The sequence below is a fragment of the Ochotona princeps genome, chromosome 26 (assembly GCF_030435755.1).
Source record: "Ochotona princeps isolate mOchPri1 chromosome 26, mOchPri1.hap1, whole genome shotgun sequence".
Classification (NCBI taxonomy): Eukaryota; Metazoa; Chordata; class Mammalia; order Lagomorpha; family Ochotonidae; genus Ochotona; species Ochotona princeps.
The window spans coordinates 28,429,232-28,448,128 of record NC_080857.1 but is presented as its reverse complement, the minus strand read 5'-3'; the positions used below and the strand labels follow the sequence as shown (position 1 = coordinate 28,448,128).

Below are 18,897 nucleotides of genomic sequence, written 5' to 3'. Positions count from 1 at the left end.
CAAGTATCATCTCTCAGAAGTGCACTTGCAGGAAGTGGGTTCATCACCCTACACAGTATCCACTGTTGGGTCATGTGCTAAATAGTCATGCAGGGAGAAGGTGGGAAACAAAGACTGGATGGACAACTGAGTCCCCGATTGCTTTTTGAAATATAGATGCTACTTTGTTTCGTGGGGGGGTTCTGTTTGATTTTTGGAGAATTTTAATTTCTCTAGGATAGAGATAAAGTTCTCAAGCCACAGTGAGACCTTGTGGATATCAACAGGAACCTAATTCTCTTTCAACTTATTCTTCCTAAAAAGACTGTATCATCTGTGGTGAACTAACCCGCACTTGGCAGTTCAGGATGACCTTGATGTGCCTCAACTTAAACCAACATTTTCTCATTGTACCAATTTGGATAGCTGATACCAGAGATCTTAATTCCTACATCTTAATACTTCAGATTTTTTTTAAAAAAGATTTATTTGTTTATATTGTGAAGTCAGATATACAGAGAGGAAAATTTTCCATCCACTGATTCACTCCCCAAGCGGCCTCAACAGCCGGAACTGTGCCAATCCCAAGCCAGGATCCAGAGCCTCTTCCAGGTCTCCCACACGGATGCAAAGTCCCAGAGCTCTAGACTGTCCTCAACTGCTTTCCCAGGCCACAAGCAGGGAGCTGGATGGGAAGCAGGGCTGCTGGAATTAGAACCGGCACCCATGTGGGATCCTAGCACGTGCGAGGTGAGGATTTTAGCTGCTAGGCTACCACACTGGGCTCAATAATTAAGAATTTGACCTCAGCAAAAATGAGTGATCTAGACAGAAGTGTTGTGCTGATAACCAGTTCTTGGAGACATTTGCTCACTGCCCAAGGTGATGGCCCAGTTACCCAGATTGCAGACTCAGCCAGGTGTGTCACCTGGCCGGCTGGCCCCAAACTCCAGTGCTCATAGTAGTGATCTAGAATTTTAAGTGTTTTTTGTACTCTTTATTATAGACTGATTCATTTATTTGAAAGAGAGACACACACAGAGAAAAATGTTACATCTGCTGGTTCATTCCCAGATGGGTATAATGGCAAAGCCAGGAGCTTCATCTGGGTCTCTCATGTGGGAGGCAGGACTCCCAAGCATCTGGGACACCTTCCAGTGCTTTCCCAGGTGTATTAACAGGAAGCTGGATTAGAAGTGGAGCATCCATGTGGAATGCTGGCATTATAGGTGGCAACATTACCTACTATTCCGTAACACCAGCCTTTGTCTTCTTGATCAGTTTGACTCTGCATAAGCCTCATGGAGTTTGTGCAGTGCTAGTTGGGTTTTGTTGAAGGGGTAGCTAGGGCATCTATAATATTTCACATGTTTCAGGCATTAGCCTAAACAGTTTGCTTTAAATAACTCAGAATTTTTGTGAGGCAAGAATGGTTGTTATCTACTTTCTCAAGCCTAGAATGTTTCAGTAAATTGCCTAAGATCATGCAGCTAATAAATAGCAGGGCCAAGATCCAATTTCAGGCAGTCTGGGTCCAGAATTTATACCTGTAACCTCACACTGTCCTGCCTTTAGAAAGTACACACACAAATTAGCTGAGTGGTTTCCCCAGGGTCTCTTGGGGGTGTGGGGTGGAAGCAGACTGGAGGAAGCCAACAGCTTTTTGCTTCTTAGGAACATAGCTGAGAATTTGCCTGTCGTCTGCCTTGATAGCATAGGACTCCATTCTTGGCTGTGATCCTGGGTTTGTTGTGTAACCCAAACCAGTCATTTTGAATCTGTTAGCAGACATGATTAGCACCACAGGCTCTGGTTTTCCTAGGAAATACAGAAGATGACCCGTTATTATTGCCATATGAAACTGTACATTTGTGGAAGGTATTAAATTTTGTTAATAACGCACCTGTGGATGTATGATCCTTAGAAAAGTTTGTAGAAACTGGAATTACGAAGGTAAGTTTATTGTGACAAAGAATGTGGAACTCCTACTTCAGAGGGATCAGGGGAAATGCCTGTTGTGCAAAACCTATGCGTGGATTTCCAATTTGTTTAGACCAAAATACTCTTACTTTTTCTTTTATTTTTCCATGGGTTTTCCATGGATTTATTTTCCATGGATTTTTTGGAAAGCACCTCTTATTCAAGTATATAATGTTGCTGTATAGCTACTTAGAGTGAGTGCCAGGGCCGATGACTGTTAAGGCTGTGCAGCCTGGACATCCTGGCAGAGAAACTGAATTGGCCATTATTTGTCAGGCCAGAGCTTTGGCAAGAACAACATTGGTTGTCTCTGAAAAGATCTCTTCATCACCCTCTGTGGCTGGCAAGTACACACATAAGCTGAAGCATAAACTTTCCCCTGAAGTGTGAATTCTGCTTCCTGCTAAGACCTTAGGGAGGTACGATGACTCACCCGTAGCACTTGATGGTAGATTCTGATTATTAGGAAGAGCTCTGTGACAGAATGGGAACCATTCTTCAGATGGTGTCCAAGTGCTTAGATATTTAAAGAATGAACAACTAAGTGGCTGTTTGAGGAAAAACTCAACCCTTCTGTTGCAGAAACCAAACACTGGGAAAAGAGTGAAAGCTCAGAAAGTCTTCTCCCAGAGAACATTTCTTGTGAAAAAGCCATGACCTGGGCTTGCCATTAGCAGGAAATCAGTGAAATTCTCTGGAAACAAGCCTCAAGTGCTTGTTCAAGTGCTGTTCTATGGCTAGTGTTCTAGAGAGGGCATGAGATGTGTCTGAGGCTTGACCTTGGAGTTTGTCATCCAGTGGGGGGAAGCGGTATTTTCAGGCAGAGCCTTATCAGAGAATTAGGCAATATCAGAGAACCGGCCTTGAAGCAGAACTCAGCTCTGAGGCACGTGTGAGTTCCAAGGAACTGGGTGTGGTTCTGAACTGTAAATGTCCTGGGGGGTGGGGGATGGTTAAATGACTGGCTGGGTCTGGAGGACCACAGATGGCTAGGGGAGGTCAGCTGTAGTGGCCTCTGCTTTCCCGCCCTCTGGTGAGGATTGACTGAGCCTGGCAAAGGTTGGTGATAAGCCAGAAGCAGCCTACACCTTTCCCTATCCCTTCCTGCCCTATACCCTTCCCCCTCACCCCTCCCAAGAGTGCTCATCGCCCTTCTTTCTACACAAGATCACGTGCATGGGCGGCAGGTGACTGCAACTACTGCCGTTTGTTTTTTTCCAAGCCAAAGGGGAGAATTCTCATCCTGACAAAACAGACTTTATTATTTCCAGTCAACCAGTGTCTGCAGGGAACTGACAGTGCTGATAGGGGCTGTGCACCTCTGTTAGGATTAGCACCTGTGTTACCCTGGATGGAGAGTAGCCATGGGGCAGACCTTCACTGTACTGGTGATGACAGCTGTAGCGTCTGGTTCTGAGGGCACAGCCGCAGCATTGGTCTGCCTGATAAAAATGGTCATCCTGTTGGTGGCTACCCTTCATGTAGAAGCTGTATTCCCCAGTGTCGAGTCAGGTTTCCATCTGTGAACCTGCTTGTGGATGTTGGTGCTGTGTGTCCTCAGCCCATTGATACTGCGCAGTGGCCCTGGGTGAGACTAAAGTCTTACTGCTAAAGAGACCTGAGTTTTAATTCCTTCTTACTGGAGATTGTTCTGTCTGTCATCTTTCCTCATATGGACAGTAAGGAGGACCATCACACCCAACCCATCCCTGGCTTGTGGCTCTTTTTTTTTTATGCTTTATTTGTATATTTGATAGGCAGTGACAGAGAGGAGTACAAAGAGGAAGAGAGAAAATTACACCTACTGACTCGCTCCCCAAATGGTTCTAACATCCCAGAGGCCAGGGCAAATGCCAAGCTGGGAACTCCACGTGGGTCTCCCAGATGGTGGCAGGAGGCCAAGTGCTTGGGGGGCATTAAGCTCTGCTTTCCAAGGCACATTAGCAAAAAGCTGAATCTGAAGTAGAACAATTAGGACTTGAACCAGTATGCCGATATGTGAGAGCAACATTGCGGGCTGTAGCTTAATGTACCACAGCCCCCCACTCCTGTGCAGGGTTCTTTGATTTATCTGCGGCCTTACCCTTAAGTGAATGAATGTCAGACAATCTCCATTTCCTTTTTGGGTTTCTGCAGCCAAGACTCAGGGCAGCCTCGCAGGTCATTTTCTGTGTGTCACCTGCACTTAGCACCTGGCGTTAGAGGAACCTAAGAAAGTCAGCTACTGGAAAAATATATGCCTCTGGACCAGCAAGTTCAAGTGCATGTTGGCCCCAGCATCCTGTCTGTTGTCAGAGAGCAGGGCCTAGTGGCGAGGGAAGCCCCAGCTCCCCAGATTTATCATCTCCCAGTGCCTTGTTCCAGAGCCTTCTGGACTGCCTCCCTCTTCTTGGCCATCCGTACATCTGTGAGCAGTGCTGCCAGGTATCCTGTAGGAAGCATTTTCCTCAGGGAGCTGAGCAGAGACATTTTCTTGGCGATGACAGAATTAAAACATTGTAAGAAACTGCTAAATAAACATGTAATGCTTTCGTCAAGGAATCCAGTCTTCTAGGACGGGAGAGTATTGGGGTATGGAAAAAAAATAACTGTATATGAGGTTCAACTGTCAGTTTGATGGTCCAGAGAAGATGTGCAATGTGTACTTTGTGGATGTTAACCAAGCATATTTCCTCCCAGAGAACCGAGTCCCCACCCCCCCCAAAAAAATCATCTTTCTGTACATTTTTTCCTACCAGCAGATGAGGCCGGGGGGAATCTCCTGGTGTCTTTACTGGAGGTGAAGCTGGTTTCATGTCTCCATGGTGGGAACATGCTTGCCTGCCCCGCAGGAATGGACACCCAGGACCAACACCTTATGCCTGGGGGTTACTCTATGAGTCCTTGGCCCTGTGCTATCAAGGGGAAGTCCTAAACAAATTCTCATAGAACTCATTTCCCACCGTGTATCCCTGCAACGAGGCGGGAGAAGGAAGGGCACGTGGAGAGCCTGGGAGCTGGGCTGGAAGGGATTTCACTTTGCAGGTGCAGAATTCCAAACCCACGACGGTGCAGGTGCTCCAAGCCAGTGGCATGACATTTTTTTCAACATTTCTCTTACAGCTTCAGTTGGAAAAGAAGTTCTGACTAGTGGGATCGTTTTTCCCTTCTTGTCTTCCTTGAGAACGACAGCCTTAAATGGTATAGGAACTAGAGAAAAGCATTCTAGCCAAAATACATAAACACACATTTCATAGCTTTTTTTCTGCTTAAGGAAATAATGCATGCTTCCAGTGAGTAATTTTTAAAATATCAGAAAAAAATGTCATGTATAAACAAGCACCCAGAAGTGGACTTCCAACCTCTACTGGTTTTTTCTTTGCTCCTGCCCCCACCTTCTTCTCTTTCCTTTATCCCACTGCCCAAATTACAGTTAAGAGAAAGTCAAAAATGTCATTTGCTGACCTTTCACTCTGCTTTGTGTCCAGTTTTGGTAAAGAAGTCAAGAAACCCAGAAGTTGTAAAGGAAAGACTGATTTAGATTACACTGCCTGCTAGGAGAGGCACATGCAAAAAGATAAGCAGTAATGTTAGCCAGCAGTAGAACAAATTATTACTTTCTATAATATGCAATATGCTTCTTAAACATGACCAAAAAAACCAAGCATGTTTTAAAGTGGGTTAAACATAGAACTAGGCAAGAAAAATAAAAACAGTTAATAAGCATGTATTTTCCTTAAAGCTTAATGTCACTAATAATCCAGAGTCAAGTCAAAACAGTGAGCTCATGTTGACTAGCGGCTTGGCAAGGCGGATGGGAGTGAGGACATCTGATCTGAAGAAGCAAGCCCAAAGGGAGACACTCAGATGTTGGTGGAGTTGCAAATGGGCAAGCCTTTGTGGAGTGCAGTTTCTCCCCATTTGTTTACAAATGAGGGTTAGCCTATGCACTCCTACAGGTGTACCGGCAATGTTCATCATCCCCTTGTTTGAAGTTGCAGAAAATGTACTCAAAGATTCATGGCGATGGAGTGAAATCGTGTTGCCTCTTAGTAATGGAGTTGTATGCAGTCAGCACAGAGATCTAGATAACTTACAGATTTATAACTATACCCAAACACTTGCTAACTGGGAAAAAAAAGAAGTTGCTTCAATAAAAAATATCAATGTTAGTTTAAGATGGAAAAGAACATGGCAAGACTATAAAGCCATCAGCATTCTTCCCATATTTTTTTCCTGTAATAATTGTATTTTGTGATGAAAAAAACTCCTTTTATAATTACAAAATAATTTCCAAAGACAAAAAGTTTCATATAAATGTGTCCCTACATTTTTAGTCTCATAAAATTCTTCTCGATGTCCCTCAATTTAGGTAGTCTTTCTACTCTTCATTTTTTTTTATTATGTGTGATGCAGCAAGATATATCCTTATAAAATGAAGCACCTAGATTTACAGCCCCAATAGTATCAGTCACGTGATACAGAAGAGCTTCAGAGTTAACATAGAAAGAATTCTCTTTTGGACTGTGACTATATAAGGGTACTTCAAAAAACTGTGGAAAGTCGTTAAAAGCTAAGTTGAGGTAGGCATTTAGCCTAGTGTTTAAGATACCCATGTTCCATATCAGGAGAACTCAGGTTTAATTCCTAACTTCAGCTCCCAGATCCATCCTCATGGTAATGCTCATTCCGGAAGTCAGCAGTTAGTTAATGGCTCAAGTGTCCGGGACCCTGCCTTGCCCTGCCCCGCCCTGTCCTGCCTTGCCCTGCCATGTGGAAAACCTGGGTGGAGTTCCTGGCTTTGACCTGGCCTAGCCCTAACCATCTGAACTTGAGGAGTGAATCAGGGAGCTGGTGTTGTGATAAAGCTGTGTGATGCCATCCTTGGACATGGATGCTGGTAATAGCTGCTCCACCTCTAATCCAGCTCCCTGCTAATGGCCTTGGAAAAGCCTCAGAAGATGACCCAAGACCTTGGGCCCCTACCACCCGTGCAAGATACTTAGAGGAAGCTCCTGGTTTCAGCCTGGCTCAGCCCTGGCCATTGCTGCCATCTGTGGGAATGAACCAGTAGAAAGAAGATCTCTCTTGCTGTCTCTCCATCTCTCTCTAACTCTGACTTTTGAAACAAATAAGTGAAGCTTAAAAAAAAATTGTGAATCAGTACATGGGGTCAAGACAAAAGGAGAGATTTATTGTTTATTTTGGTGCAAAACAGTTCTGAAATCCAAATCATTTTTTCATCATACCCATGTGCTTTTTGAAGGCTACTTGTGTAAGTTTGATGTCTTGTGTTTAATCCTTATCAGGATTGTAGACTGCCCACATGGAGACAGGGAGTTGGGATCCTGCCCTGGCCCTCAGCTCTGCTCCCCGCTCAGGATCAAACTCATCACTGGTGTGTGTAACCTCGGAGTAAAAAGACCAGGCATTTTGTCCTCAGGAAAGACTCACCCGAGGCTGTGCCCTGGCCCGTCTTTCCCACTCCATCCCTGCTCCCCAGGTAGGCCCATCCACACCCAGATGATGGCTCCGGCCCAGCCTTGCTCTGACTTCCAGCCATGTGAATTCAGCTGCCCGTCACACCTCTCCACATGGATATTTCAAAAATAACTCCGTGTGTCAAAAATAAACTCTGTGAGCCAGAGCCTGCTGACATCTTCCCGCCGGCCTCTGCCTCTTTCCGTTGCTGCATCTCTTCTGCCACTCCTCCCTAGATCTCCATCCTTACAGTTGTCTTTTCTCGCCCTACTCCCACCCTCATCCAGGCCTCCGTGGCCTATTTTCTGGACACTCCGAAAGCTTCCCAACCAATCTCATTATGTCTGTCCTTAGACTCCAGTCCACTCCTGGCCCAGGGAGAACTTTGCAGCTGCTTCTCCTTCCTCTTGCCAGAGACTAAAGTCCTCATTGGACACTGTGCCTCGGTGCTGTCTGCCTCCTGCCACGCTCATGCTACATGTACCACATTCCCTGGACTCTGACCTCACTGGGCTCTGCTCCTGGGCTGCCCTGTGCTCTCCCCACCACCTCTGTTCTCTCTGCCTGGAGTTCTGTCACCTTTACTTCCCTGGTAGTCCTCCCAGCTCAGCTCCTATGTCACTTTCTTGGGAGATGTTCTCACAGTGCCAGCTCAGGTTGTCCCATTTTAAACTGCCACATGTTCGCTGTATTGTACACAGCCAAGTTCATACTTGTACATCTAGTTGTGTGAGTGCCTAGTGGTCTGCCTCTCCCACCAGGCATTCGTCGCCTTGAGCTGTGGGGATGGTGCCCTGTTTCCCAAGCCTCTTGCCTTGACCCTGGTTTATGCATGATACCCAGTAATTTGCTGGGTGAGTGAAGGGTTGAAAATTTTCTGTTAAGTGCTGCATGAACGCACTTTTGAGTTCTACTTGAATCCGTGTTTAACTCAAGGGAGGAGGGAGGGAATTTCAGGCTTTTAAAAAATTTTTATTTATTTGACAGGCAAAGTTAGAGAGAGAGTTAGTTCTATCCATTGGTTCATTTACAACAGCTCTTTGGAACCAGCCCAAAGGGAGAAGTCAGAAGCTGCTTCTGGGTCTCCACAGTGGGTGCGGGGGTCCAAACACTGAGGCCATCCTCCACTGACTGCCCAATGCATTAGCAGGGCGGGAGCTTGGAAGCGAAGCAGCTGGGACTCTTAACAGATGTTCAGTGCCACATTTGAGGCATTGCTGTTTCTTTCTTTCCACAATTCTTTGAACGACGTGAACCCATCAGTCTTGCTTTATAGAAATTTCAAGCATCAACCTGGACTGCACAAGGTGACCCTACATGATTTTGTTCTGACACTCAGGTTGTAATCTGCATTCACTTTCCTGGTAGTATCTCCATTCAAGACCGCCATGCTCCTTATAGAAGAGCAACAAGGTGTCTGCTGTGTATTTAACTGCCAGAGAGATGGGCTGTGCCCTTGCCCAGTCCTCTGACCTCTGGGATTTTGTAGGATTCCTTGAGCTTAGTGTGTAAAAGCCAAGAACCAGAGCAAGGGAAAGATCCAAATTTTTCTTGCAGAATTTTGATGACATATTGCACAGTAAAGAGCTTAAGTATCCCTTTGTCCCTGTACTATCTTGGGATAGCAATCATTCAGATGGTTCTTGTTCCGGCTAGGAGAGTCCTCCTGGGGACAGTGAGCAACAGGGACTGGCCTGGAATACCACCACTGGAAGGCAGTGTGCCCAGTGGAGTGCATGGCTACCCAGGCCTGGGAGTTCAAATCTTGCCCTTTCCCACACACAACAGTACTATTCTGCCTACCTCACCGAGTTGTTTCAAGCACAGAAAAGAAAATATGGAGATGTTTCCAAAAGTTCATAGGAAAATGAAATTAAAAGATGGTTATTGTAGTACAAAAACTTGAAATCATATATATGACAACTATTCAAAACCAATTTGTGAGAATATATATTCTGATAAAAATATGTGGATTTCAGGGTTTTTGCAGCAAAGTAAACTTACCTTGTAATTCCATTTGCTCACAAGTCTTTTAAAGCTCCTTGGTATGGATTAAGCGCTCAGCTTTGGGTGAACATTTATTATTAACTCCAAGTGACGCTATTACTGTTCGGCACAGATCCTTCCTTCAGGTTCTCTGGACTCAGACACCAACACGCCGCAAACATAAATGCAATATGCTGAGAATTATATACAGATGGCTCATTTGGTGAAAACTGACATCAAAATTGTGCTTTACTAAAGATACTATAAATATTTAGAAGTGAGATGATCTCATGTCTTGCAGTTACTTCAAAATAATCTTTAAACAGTTGAAACAGGAAGGGAGTGAATGGATAATCAAGGGTTCATAGAAAAATGGGATTCTTGGGCCTGCCCGGCACGATAGCCTAGTGGCTAAAGTCCTCACCTGTATCAGCCAGGATGCCATATGGGTGCCAGTTCATGTCCCAAATGCTCCACTTCCCACTCAGCTCCCTGACCATGACCTGGGAAAGCAGTTAAGGACAGCCCAAAGCCTTGGGACCCTGCACCTGCACAGGAGACCTGGAGGAGCTCCTGGCTCCTGGCTTTGGATTGGCTCAGCTACCGCTATTGTGGCCACTTGGGGAGTGAAAGAGTAGAATGGAATCTTTCTGTCTCTCCTCCTCTCTTTAACTCTCCTTTCCAATAAAAATAAAATAAATGAAAAAAAAAATGGATGGCCCCAGTGGAAGTGTAAAGGCTGCTGCCACTCGTGTGGGGGACGCAGGTGAAGTTCCAGGCTCCTAACTTCAGCCTGGTCCAGCCCTGGGTTTTCACAGCCATGTGGGGAATGAACCAGCAGATGAATGCAACATCAACTCTGCCTTTCAAAGAAAGTATGCGGCATCTTTTTAAAAATTAAAAGAATAATGGAATTCAAAGGTAATACGCATCTGCCATGAATGCTTTGAACTAAATGAGGTGATGCTTCGATTGCTGAAGGTGTTGCACAGTCACTTCCGGAATTACCGTGTTATTCTGTGTGCTGTAGTCTGTGTCTGAAATTTTCCATGATAAAAAGACAGGAAATAGGTTAAAATTAGCTGCCGAGAGCGACTGGCCTCATGCAGGGACCAGCCCTCCGCTCACTTTCCTGTGTTTCTCTTGGAGGAATAACCAATTCTAATGATCTAAGCCCAGAGGCTTGGGCCCCTGGCCTTTATTACTCTCAGGAAAGCTCCGGGTAGAAACAAAATAAATCTAATTTCTGATTCTTCTTTGTCTCCAGCCACTTGGGGATTCTCTCTGAAACTGCTGTGGGCATGTTAAGTAACCCCGATTACCGGGCCAGCACAATATACCTTTGAGGCAAGCAGCGGAGGAGGAAATACCGCGTCAGCCCTCCCATGCCTGCCTGACAAAAGCTGCCGCTATTAAATACCGCTGCCCAATGAGCTCATGAATGGGGAGCCTATGATTGTGTGTTCTGCGATTGAGGATCTAAGCTGTGTGAACTTGCCATCTTCACTGTGTGGCCTTGTCGAGCTTAGCTGCCGAGTTACACGTTGGCAGATGAGGCTGAGGAACACCAAACCCGGAAACTGACTTCTGCCTGTTGCAGATGAAAGTCAGGAGTTGTCCGGTGTCGTCTTCTGTGGTTTTTAAAGAACAGAAGTGTAATGACCCCTGTGAGTGGCTGACCACGGCTGAGTCCACCTAACCCTAGCCACGTCAGGCTCTGTTCAGGCATAGACAGCCAGGGGAGGCAGCCCAGGGAGAGGTGCTGCCGGCTTGTCTGTCTTCCTTATGGCAGCTTCCTGTCTCTTGCCTCACTGAGAGAAGACTTTGAACTTGTATTTCAGCTTCCTTCTTTTCCCTGTGGGATCCTCGGTGGGAGGAGGGGAGTACACGGCTTCCTCTAAGGCTCACTGCTCCAGAGCCAGGCAGGTTCCCAGCAAGGGTTTTGTGGAACTTCCTGCCTTCTGCTAAAAGTAGGACAAGCTCTGGGTTAGCCAGGGCAGCTCTGTTGATGTCCTTAGGAAGTCAGAATATGCTTCCACTTGCTTCCTGGGGGCACAGTTCCTGTCCAGACTGAGCTGGAGCTGGGAGGAGGACAGCTTAGGCAGTGGGTACCTGGGGAGTAAAGTGGGTTCTCCACAGTGTGTTTGCTGGGAAGACATCGGGATGAACTTCCTAGAGCAAGTGTGGAGATTTGAACTAAGCACAGAACTGATAGCTGGGATCAGGGGACACTCTTAAAATTTCAAGTTATTTTTATTGGAAAGGCAGAGTTAAAGAGAGGAGGAGAGACAGAAAGATTCCATTCTACTCTTTCACTCCCCAGGTGGCCACAACAGAGGTAGCTGAGCCAATCCAGGTCTCCTGTGCAGGTGCAGGGTCCCAAGGCTTTGGGCTGTCCTTAACTGCTTTCCCAGGTCATGGTCAGGGAGCTGAGTGGGAAGTGGAGCATTTGGGACATGAACCAGTGCCCAGAAGAGATGCTGGCACTTGCAGGTGAATGATGAACCAATTGAGTCATTGAACCTATCCATAGGGTACACTCTTCAAGGAGCCCTCTTGGAATCCCAGTTTGAGAGTTTCATCCTGTTGATTAGCAGGTGGCAAAGCCCCTGTGGCCTTTGCCTCAGCACATGTAAAGTTCTGAGTCAGTCTGAGGAGTCAGGTTTAAGGTGTCCAAGCTGCCCTGGTGGGCCGTGGCATCCTGTGATCCTGTGACTGGGATGAGTCACATCCCCGGAGCCAGCCAGGTGTATCTGCTGATCACTGGGCAGAGGGGGTGTACTGGTGACTGGCAGAAAAGATTGCACAGCACTTTCCCCTCCCTGAACTTTCCCGCGACCCATGACAGGCAGGCCAGCCTCCTTCCCTGGGTTGTTAGTCACCCAGGCTTGTGTTGAGCAATCACCCATCACCAGCAGCCCCACCGCCAGTGGGGGTTTCTGTCCACACTTGTATCTCTTGCTCAAGAAGACATTTCTGAAACCCCAGCAGGCCTCAGGAGAATCCAGAACCCCAATCCTCTGGCTTGAAAAGATGGGTGAGAGTGCTTAGGGCCAAGGCCCATCCAGGACGGCCACTGCACTGGGCCTCACACGCCTTGTTCACTACCACTTTGCCGCCTCCAAGGACCACATGCTGCTGGGTCTTGTGTCAGCCCACCTCCCCCCGACATTTGCCAGCAGTTACAGAAGAGTCCAGGTGATCCAGCACTCCTGAGTCAGAAACCACCTTAAGGAAGAGCAGGCCAGAGAACCCATGCACTCGTGCACCAGTAATGGCTCCATCACTTGACACAGCTGCCAGCATCCTCAACCCCAACCCCGACCTGAGCACCTGCAAGGCAGCTTCTCATGGGTTAAATAGTGGTGCTGGTAGGATGTGTGCAAGAGTGTATGAGTGTACATCCGTAAACTTTGTGTGTGTGTGTATGAATATGAATGTGTGTGTGGCTTCCACAAATTCTAGCCACCTGTGAATGGTCGCTGTGTGGGACAGGGACCCTACTTGGGGAGGGAACAGAGATTGGGCTGGGGGCTAGTGATGCAGAATCAGAGGCCCGAAGCCTGTGCTGGGGAAGCTGAGTCCTAGTCTGATCAGGGAATCATCTGTTTGATTATTATTTTATTTGTATGGTTTTGGCAGCCTAGGATGCATTCCTGACAGTTCCCTTGGGTCTGATCTGCAGGGTTGGCCGAGGGGTGGGACCAGCCTATGTCTGAGCCTTCTGTGGGCCTGCGGTGTAACCAGATAGAGCTCTGTGCCCACCCTGTCTTCCTTCTTGGTGTGAACATGGCCACTGACCCATTATACCCGCAGCAGGAAGTTGTCCTTCCATCCTTCCGCTGACTCTGCTCACCTGAGTGGCCATCATACATCAGGCCTGATTGGGTCTCCCAGGGACCGTCACAACCACCCTGGCCTGATCTTTGCCTCTTCAGCTGGGACCCTGTTCATCCCTTGAAGTAAGAGGGCTTGCAGCACAGCTTTTTGTAATAAATGAAGCATCAAAATCTCCTAATATGGCCTTCAGATCCTTCATAAGTCAGGGAACCTCTCACTTCCCTCATGTCCCCAGCATCCTCCTCCTTTTTGAGCCTCACTTCATCCATGGTTCCTTGAGCCCACCTGCCCAACCTTGCCTCTGAGCCTGTCCCCGGGCGTCTGCCTGCAGCCACCACCCTGTTCCCCTTCTCTGCACAGGAGGTTCTGTCTAGCTCAGTTCTTCTCTTAAGGCAGCCCCCTCATCTCTGGAAGGAAGAATTCTTCTTCCCTTTGCCTTCACAGCCTGCGGTTTGCACGGGGCCACTTGCTTCCTATATCAGCAGGTGTGAACCCCACCCTCCCCCTCTACCTCACTCTCCATGCAAAACAAGTACCACCCTCTCAGTATCTGAAGATTGCTTCCAGGAACATGTGGATACCATGCTCCTTGGATACTCAAATCCCTTATATAAGCAATGTTGTATTTGCACATGACCTATGCCATATTTTTGTATACTCTCAGTTATTTATACTGTCCTAATAAATAGATGTCAAAAATATTTGTACATGTTCAGTACAGGTATAATTTTTCCCCTGAGTATTAAAAAATGTTTTATTTATTTGAAAACGTTACAGAGAGAGTGGGAGAACTAGAGAGAGAGAGAGAGAGGTCTTTCATCCACTGGTTCATTCCCTCAAATGGTTGCAATAGTCTGGGCTGGGTCAGGCTGAAGCCAGTAGCCAAGAGCTTTATCTGGGTCTCCTGCATGGGTGCAAGGGCCCATGCTGCTCTCCAGGGCTCATTAGGGAGCTAGCCAGACCAGAAGTAGAGCAGCCAGGACTTGAACCAACATCCATAGAGGATGCGGGCATCCCAGGTGACAGCTAAACCCACTACGCCACAGTGCTGGCCCCCAGCTAGATTTTTATATGTGGTTAGATCACTTGTTAGGACCCATACCCAGAGACGATGAGGCAAGCCCTGAGACTTATCTGAAGGTGTTACACAGGTAGCCAGAGAAACATGTTCTTTCTGAAGCATGTGTAAAAGGCGGATGCAGCCCCAGCTGACGGCCCAGGAATGAACGACGGGGCCAGGCTGCACGATCACACACTGTTCTTGGTTTCTTTCAGGGATCTGAAACTGGACAATGTGCTGCTGGACCACGAGGGCCATTGCAAGCTGGCAGATTTTGGGATGTGCAAAGAGGGCATCTGTGATGGGGTTACCACCGCCACGTTCTGTGGCACGCCCGACTACATCGCTCCCGAGGTGAGCACGCCTTCCCATGTCACCCAGACTGGAAGTGCCACCTGCCACACTTGGGTGGCCTCCAGGCTCATCAATGGCTCACTGTCAGGGTTGGCCAGAACTGCCCTGGGCTACTTCAAGGAAGAGTTTTAGTTTGAAAAAGCAAAACCTTGTATCTGCTTAGGCATTAGCCTGAAGTGAAGACAGTGTGCTGCTCTCATGGCTCCTTCATTTTTCCTCCCTTCTTTGTCTCTCCCCAGCAATTTAATTCCAGCCTCACTGAGCAGAGCTAAAGAAAAGCTGTGAGGGAGGGCACCCAGACTCCTTATCCTTGTACGTGGATATATGAGGGCACTTTAAAAAGCCTGTGGGAACAAGAAAATAAAAGATAAATTTATTTTGGCACAGAGAAAGGATGAAATCTATGCAGTTTTTTTTTTCATAATGTTTATTTTTCATGAGTATTTTTGGAATATCTCTTGTATGCCTGGATTTCAAAGTATGCTGGTACCAAAACAAGCTCATCCTTTTTGTTATTCTAATTGGAGAAGCACAGGGAGAGAGAGAAAGAGAGAGACAGTGTTTGAGTCTGCTTGTCCACTCCCCCAAATGCCCACAGTGACCAAGGGGAGCCACAGTGAAAGCAGGAGCAGGCCAGTCTCAGCCTCCCAGGTGGGAGGCAGGGATCTGAGACTAGACAGGAGCTAGAGCTGAGGCTCAAACCCAGGTGTTCCGATGGGGGATGTGGGCATGGAATCGTTAGGCCAAACTGCCACCCTGAAATTGATCTTTTAATTCCATTTTCCACAAACCTTTTGAAGTTCCCTTGAATGACCAAAGCACTTTCTGTTTTGGATCTGCAGGTGCCATCACCTTGACCCCTTAGCTTGTCTCACCTCAATGAGGAAGTCCCTGTGAGGGGCCCCGAGGAAAGGAGGCTCCCCTCCCCATATGTATCATCACCTTAGAGATGGCCAGCCTGCCTGGTCACGAGGCAGGTGTCTGCTGCTCAGGTATCCGAGGCGTGCTCCTCACTGTCTCTCTCTCTCTTTCTGCTCAGATCTTGCAGGAAATGCTATATGGGCCTGCGGTGGACTGGTGGGCCATGGGCGTACTGCTCTACGAGATGCTCTGTGGCCACGCCCCCTTTGAGGCGGAGAACGAGGATGACCTCTTTGAGGCCATACTGAATGATGAAGTCGTCTACCCCACCTGGCTGCACGAGGACGCCACAGGGATCCTGAAATCCGTAAGTCTGGCTCCCCACGCGGCTGCAAACCCAGCCTGCTCCTTGTGCCTCTTGTTCTTGCTTAAAAACTTGCTGCCAGCAAGCCACCAGCTCGCCCAAAAATGTGTCTTCCTCTAAGGAGTCAAGGAACCAGAGTTCTTTCTGGCTTTCTTTTCTCTTATGCAAGTGTTATTTCCAGGCTAATGACAGTAGCACTCCAGAAGTTTGTTTGCCCAAGCTGAGGCTATTCCAAAGTTTCAGACTATGGAATTAAAATATAAGTTTATTTGGTTGCTAAAACATTTTGAAGCCCCATATATAAAGAGTCTTCAGAAAATTCATGAAAAATACTTACTATGAAAAATTAGACATAGATATCAAGGGGGGGTTTGTACCAATATAAAGTTTTAATTCCATTCTCCACAAACTTCCTGACATTACCATACATTATTTCTAGCACTTAGGATCTCATGTGAATCGACACTCTCTTCATGTCGTGTTGGAGCCATTAAATGCCATTGCAATTTGTGATACCCATGGTGCTTCTATCAACAGCATTAAAGCAGTGGGATGGAGAGGCCTTTCCCTGATCACTGGAAGGGGATTTCCAAAGCTCTGCAGGTGCCTTTGGCCTTCACATTATCCCTACACAGTCAGATGCCAGGCCTGGGACTATGTCGTAACATGAGAAAGATCCTCCCTTGCTGTGCACTCAGGCTATTATGCCAAATACCTTACTTGCATGGAAAAGAAGCATATTGGAGGTCTTTGTTTTCGAAATACGAAAGGGCCTGTAATTTGGGTCAGTTCTGTATCCATGTTAGCTGAGTTCAGAAATCATGTATTTTTCACCTGCTCTCTGCAGTGGAAGCATAAAGATAATAAAATGTGCATTCTTCCAGTAGGAAAAAAAAAAAACAACTGCATTCTCTGTTGTGTAGAATCCGTGGGGGAAAGAATTACTTCCTTCATTTTCTGTCCTTCCGGGGATTTGAGACAGAAAAACCAAATGTGAGAAATATTAGCTGCTCGCTGAAAGACTTGCTGCTCATTAGGAATCTTCAGTCTTCCATTGAGTGCCATTTCCAGAACATTCTGTGTGCAGGTCACTGTGCTCTGGGGCTGAAGGCATCATTGTCCTTAGATGTCTCAGCTTTCCAAAAAAGGAAAGTATTCACAGAAATTCTTCTTGGGCAAGTATCACCAAAGTGAATCATCATTCATAACTTGATTCTCAGGCTTGGGTACCCATCCTCACCTAAAATTGAGAAAAACACTACCTCCACATTGAATACAACCAAATGTCTCCTAGCTAGAGTATTTTTAGAAGGCCCAGTCACAGGAAGTCTTCAAAAAGTTCATGGAAAGTGTGTATTATGTGAAAGCTGAGTTTGGGTCTTAAAAGTGTTTATTCCAAAATAAAGCCATCTTTTAACCCCGTGTCCCACAAATGTTTTGAAACTCTCACGTGTTTGTGTTTTTTTAGTGGAGATCCTAGACTGAGGAAACCAAGATTGAGGCTTAGGTAATTTTGTGAGTACCAAGTGGAGAAGGGCTTGTGCTGTGAAGTTTCTTCGCTTTCCTGAAAGAGTTGCCCTTGTATGTGATGCTGGCGACGTTCAGCTTCAGCCTACCCTGGGACTTGAACTGCATCCCTGTGGGGTGCCAGCGCTGTGCAGGCAGTGGCTTAACCAAAGCAAGACTGGGCCTCACTCCTTAGAGCCAGTGTCCACAGCACCTGGGACAGGTAGCCTTATATGGAGTTCCTGACGCTGTTTCGTCTTCGCCAGATATAATCAATACTTGAACAATTTCTTTTATATATATATCAGGGTTTGATGCCAGCGGCTATTTGGAGATATATATATATATAAAACATATATATATATATAGAGAGAGAGAGAGAGAGAGAGAATCTTTTGTGGCTCTAAAAATTAGCAACTTAATATCAGGCCGCTACACATTTATTGAATTTCCAGTCCTGCCTTCAGTTGCCTTGGAAGGGACAGACCAGGTTGTTTCATGGGACTGATACAGCCTGTAGACTGGATATGCCCACTCCGAATACATATGCAGTGGCTGTTTGATAAATGGCACATCCTGCCATCCAGTGTGCTCCGTAATCTTTGTCCCAAGAGGAAACTATCTTCATGGCCTCGAGGGTCTTATCCACACTGAGGATAGAGGGGTCCCTCCCCCGGCCTGTGGGAAGCTATAGATCTCTCACTTCCTTTCCTTTCTGGCTTCTTTTCTTAGGCTCAGTGGCCTAGTGACTACACCCAGGACTGCTTCATATCATGTATGTCCATGTCATTTATTGACATGGAGATAATTACTGCCACCCCCAACCCCTGCCCAGAGTGTTGGGGTGGTCTCCCCCACTAAGAAGGATCAGGGGTTTCAACACCATGTGACCCTGGTGAGCTTCTATACCTTGTTCTCTTCTTTGCTGGTGACATAGAAGTATTAAAATTCACACCCTGAGTTAATACCAAGATTCAGTGATGTAATGTACGTTATGTTAGGTAACCTTTCATTACTACAGCTAACATCCCTGAGAAGCTAACTTGGGAAGAAGATGTGGAATTTCACAGTCCAGGCCTGGGCATTTAGCCTTAGTGCCTAATGCCCCATGTCCCATATCATAGTGTCTGGCTCCAGAATCCTGCCAATGCAGACCCTGGCAGGCAGCAGTAAGGCCCCAGGTTATTGAGTTGCTGCCACCTACATGGGATATCTGCCCCAGACCAAGCCAGCCAGTAAAGGCATTTGAGATGTGACAGTGGAAGAGAGACAGTGCCTCTCACTGCCTCTCAAAATCACTTAAAAGCCACAATCCCCGAGGAGACTTCTGGGATACTTCCATAGAGTTTAGCTTCCTTGTGTCTGAGTCAGCTGTGTATCTGCATGTGAGGGCATTCTGCTAGTTGTTGCAACAAGCCGAGCCATTGAAATGGAAGCAGGACCAAGGAAAAGCAGGAGAACATATTAGAACACACAAGACTTTGGGGAATGTTCCCTTGGGCGGGGG

General features: G+C 46.8%; 1 protein-coding gene across 1 annotated transcript in view; it reads left to right on the top strand.

The window, feature by feature from the left end:
• The window catches only part of PRKCH (protein kinase C eta), a 231,865-nt gene that overhangs the window by 194,775 nt on the left and 18,193 nt on the right, over window positions 1–18,897 (top strand). Inside the window, exons 11-12 of the mRNA XM_004597630.4 lie at window positions 14,521–14,659; window positions 15,699–15,887. Coding sequence (XP_004597687.2) covers window positions 14,521–14,659; window positions 15,699–15,887 — 328 coding nt within the window. The remainder of the gene's footprint in view (window positions 1–14,520; window positions 14,660–15,698; window positions 15,888–18,897) is intronic.